The sequence below is a fragment of the Cyprinodon tularosa genome, unplaced genomic scaffold (genome assembly GCF_016077235.1).
Source record: "Cyprinodon tularosa strain WSP-4 unplaced genomic scaffold, ASM1607723v1 ctg809, whole genome shotgun sequence".
NCBI lineage: Eukaryota > Metazoa > Chordata > Actinopteri > Cyprinodontiformes > Cyprinodontidae > Cyprinodon > Cyprinodon tularosa.
This window is the reverse complement of record NW_024039573.1, coordinates 56,580-60,610: the sequence shown is the minus strand read 5'-3', so window position 1 is coordinate 60,610 and position 4,031 is coordinate 56,580. Positions and strand designations below refer to the sequence as shown.

Below are 4,031 nucleotides of genomic sequence, written 5' to 3'. Positions count from 1 at the left end.
ACACTTCTTGAAGTAGCTTTCCAGATTAACGTTAACTTCCTCCATGCACAGGGACAGGGTGAGTCTAAAAGACAGCGTTCTACCTCTCTAAGGTAGTCCTCAATAGTGGATTCAGTGTTACTGGAGTCAAAACGCTCTATGCCAGGGGCGAAGGATTCAAGTTGCCGCATTCGCAATCCCTGTTAAGGATTTGGAGCTGGGCCCCCTAAATCCTGATCTGAGAGCTGTAGCCAGCTACTCTGGCGGTAGGGTGGAAAGCTCTGCTCAGACCTCCTTGGAGGCATGTGAGGCCGCTCATGGTACACTGGTGGGCCTGTTGCTCGGTAGCCACTAGGCCATGGCTGCAACTCAGGGCGTTGACGCTCATCAGTGTCCAATGGTTGGCTGTACAGCTGCCTTGTGGCAAAGGTGTGTCATAGCAGATTATGCTTTGTGTTTGGTTGGACCTGCTTGTTGCTCAATGACTAGGACCTGGCATGCTGCTCAGGTCCAGCATCCTCTGCGGTCTGAAGCTGCTCTCCTGGGTGGACCTTTGCACTACACTACCGAACCTTCCCTACTCCCTCACGTTAGCTCTCAGCTCTGTGGTTGCCAGAGGAGGATCTCCCCTGGCACCTATTCTATCGACCCTATCTAAAGCAGGGGTGGGTTCACTTTCTTCTCTCTTTTGGGATCCTTCTGCTTCTTCTGGTCCTTCTTCTGACCCTTCATCTGATCCTTCGCTTGACCCTTTGTCTGACCCTTTGTCCTGTGAGCAGGGAGCTTCCCCCTTTGCTGTTGGTTCAGGATGTTGGTGTTCGCTTTCTTATTCTCCTCTTCTGCCTTTCTTGCCCTTTCTACAGTTTCTAAACGCAGTTCTTCAGCCTTCAGATGCAGTTCTGTTTCTAATTGTGACATTCTCTGATACAGTAATGCTAGTTGACCATCTAGATGGAAGCCACAGAAGCTCCCACTGCTATCTGATCCTGATCTCTATCCATTCTATTCACTAGGGGGGAACAAAGCAGGAAATGTAGCATACCGGCGCTAACCCTGTTAGCACTACACGTACTAAAGAAACACACTCTGTTTACTGTAGGTTTGTTACCTATACGGCAGGTGTATAAACGTGTGGATAAAACAACGCGCAGGTTGCTTTCTACATGTGTGTGTATATATATTAGAGCTGTCAGACGATTAAAATATTTAATCACGATTAATCACATTAATGTCATAGTTAACTTGCAATTAATCGCACATTTTTATCTATTCTAAATGTCCCTTGATTTCTTTGTCACATAATTTTTTCTCATTTTAATGCTCTTATGAATATGAAAAAGTAGATTGGGTTGCTTTATGCAAATGTTTTTTATTGAAAACAACATTGGCATACTGTAGTGTTCAATTTCACTCTAACATTTTCACTTGGAGCAGTAATCTCTCACACAATGTAATACACTGTCCATTAGTAAAAGAGTGAAAAAAAATAGAAACAGAAACAGCCCCTTCAACAGCCCTAGGGATCAAAACAGGGCGATACAAAATTAAATTACAAAGTGCACATGTAATGTAAACTAGGACTCAGCCTATAGTGCAGTTAAACCATGGCTTAATATTTTTCTCAAGTTTGCTTTGAACATAGCAGTCAGGCTACTACTCTTTATTTGCCAGAACTCAGCCTCTTATTTCATAAAGAAAGAACAGTAACGGTTACCAATAAAAGGTAAGGCTATAACTACTTTGCTTTGAGCCAGTTACTCAAACAGACAAGCCTGTTGACATTTTCAGGCAACAAGGAAGCTCGCTTCTTTTGCACAACATACCCAGACAGTGAAAACAACCTTTCAGAGGGTACTGATGTAGCCGGTGTTGCCAAGTACTTGCGTGCAAGGCGGGCCATTTCACTGTGTGCCCCTTCATGTGTAGACCACCATTCCTGGGGACAGTCATCCATGCCAATAAGAGGCTCTGCCTTGTAGCGCTCCAGACATTGCTCAATACTGTCCTCCTCTTCATCAGACGAAGACTCATGTGCAAGCATGAGAGTTGGTTTCTTCTTAGGAGGCTCAGGCGTGATTTGGATATCCGGCTGTGCAGGCCTCTCACTCTCCATCTCCTGGAGCAAGGCACGGATCATTCTCCACACCTCAGCCCTGTCAGGTTTGCTCAGACACTTAAGGTCCTTAAACCTTGAAATGAAATGAAATCAAACTTTAATACAAGAACAGGTATAACAAAATTGTGACAATATCCCTATCTCTACAGTGCAAAATTCAAAAATGCAAAGCAAAGAAGCAAGCAAACTAACAAAACAAACATACTGAGAGAAACACAATGCTGGGGATGAGGATGAGTGTAAATATGAAGCATGGCATTCTGACCTTGGGTCAAGTGCTGTAGCAACTCTCAGCCATGTGATGTTGGTCTTCTCCTTGCGACCGTCCATTTCTGCTGCGAAGGTTCCCTTGAAGTTGATCATGTAAGCTGGGTCATCTTCAGTAACTTCCATCACTCGCGACAGATGACACAACGTTGGCAGCACCACTGAGCAAGACACAAACTTCTCTCCTCCCAGAAGTTCTGACACATACCTGCAATAATATAAAGAAGCACTTTAGTGGGTAATTAGTTAGGCCTACTGTAATTCACTCAGTGTTTTTTTTTTCTCTCTCTCTCTCACTCTCTCTCGCGCGCTCTCTCTCTCTCTTAGCCTACCCGCACAAAAACACACACCCAATTAGTTACTGTTCTGACACAGACCTACTTTGATTATTAAACAAACAGACACACAACACAGATACACAATAAATTACCTGCAGTGCTCCAGCACAGCCTCGAGCTTCTTCAGTTTCTCCAGCTCAGTAGCTGTTGGCATGGCGACGTTCGTTGCGTGCAGGGCCAGTGCATCTCTCAGAGGTTCAGCATTCCGCTGAACACGCTTGATCATTTCCAGTGTACTATTCCATCTCGTTGACACTTCCTGTACGAGTGACTCTTTCTTCTGATGGTGTGCGACTTGTTGCTGCTCAAGCTGTGCTTGGTTTGCTGGGCTGTGCTTGAAATACCCCACAACCTTTCTGCATTTCGCCAATGCGCTGTCAAACGGGCTGTTGGTTAGAGAAACGGTGACGGCTCGGTGCACACTGTGTGCGATGCACGGCATGTGCTCAAAGGGGAGCTGCCTGGCCGCTGCAATCATGTTGCGTGCACTATCCGTGGTCAGTGAGACAACTTTCTGTTCGATGTCCCACTCTCTAGCAACTTGCATAAAGTGCTCTGCAACAGCGTCAGCGAAGTGCCTCTCTTCTGTCTTTACAACAGTCAAAGCATGCGACTGAAGTTTCCACTGTGGATCAAAGTAATGGGCTGTGAACCCGAGATAGTTGTGATTACTGATGGACGTCCAGTAATCACCAGTGAGCGCGACTACTTTTGTTTTCTCCAACGCCTGCTGTAACTTAGCCTTTTCCGTTTCGTGCAATTTCAGTATGTGGCTTGTAATGGTGGCTCTCGAAGGCAATTCGTAGTTCCAGTCGTTGGCTGCGGTCCGTACAATATTCGCGAGACCCTCGTCCTCCACAACGTTAACAGGCCTACATGCAGTAGCCACCCATTTAGCTATGGCTGCAGTAAGTTTATTCTTAGTTAAAGTATCCATGCGCTTCTGTCTGAAATCATCCATTGTTACCTGGCTTTGACGAGGGGGCGGAGAATTCAAATCAGCTGAGTGCTTGGCCATTAAATGGTATTTCAGACTGGTCGTGCTGCGATGATAGCTCAGTTCACAACGACAAAACACACAGATGACTTTGGTCTTGTCAATGGAACCATTTGGCAACTTTTTAAAAGAAAACTTTCCATTCAGAATACTATCGGCATCCATTTCGGCGTCTCACGCTAGCCATCCACTCAAAATGCAGCGTCAACTCTTTTCATCGCCCAAGTGAGGTTGCAGCGTGCCTGATGTTTTGTTTCCGGTCTAACTAGATCCGGAGTGGTGTTGTAGTTTTTCTAACGTTACTAGTTGTTGCAACAGCATGTGAAAAAACTAC

The 4,031-nt window shown here is 45.5% G+C and overlaps 1 protein-coding gene across 1 annotated transcript; it reads right to left on the bottom strand.

Moving 5' to 3' along the window:
- Positions 1–633: 633 nt before the first annotated feature.
- LOC119774313 (E3 SUMO-protein ligase ZBED1-like) lies at positions 634–3,661 on the bottom strand. Its single transcript, XM_038271758.1, has 4 exons — positions 2,793–3,661; positions 2,361–2,570; positions 1,835–2,168; positions 634–864 (listed from the first exon to the last, which is right to left on the bottom strand). The coding sequence occupies exons 1-4, from the start codon at positions 3,659–3,661 to the stop codon at positions 634–636; spliced, it is 1,644 nt and encodes a 547-aa protein (XP_038127686.1).
- Positions 3,662–4,031: the final 370 nt, after the last annotated feature.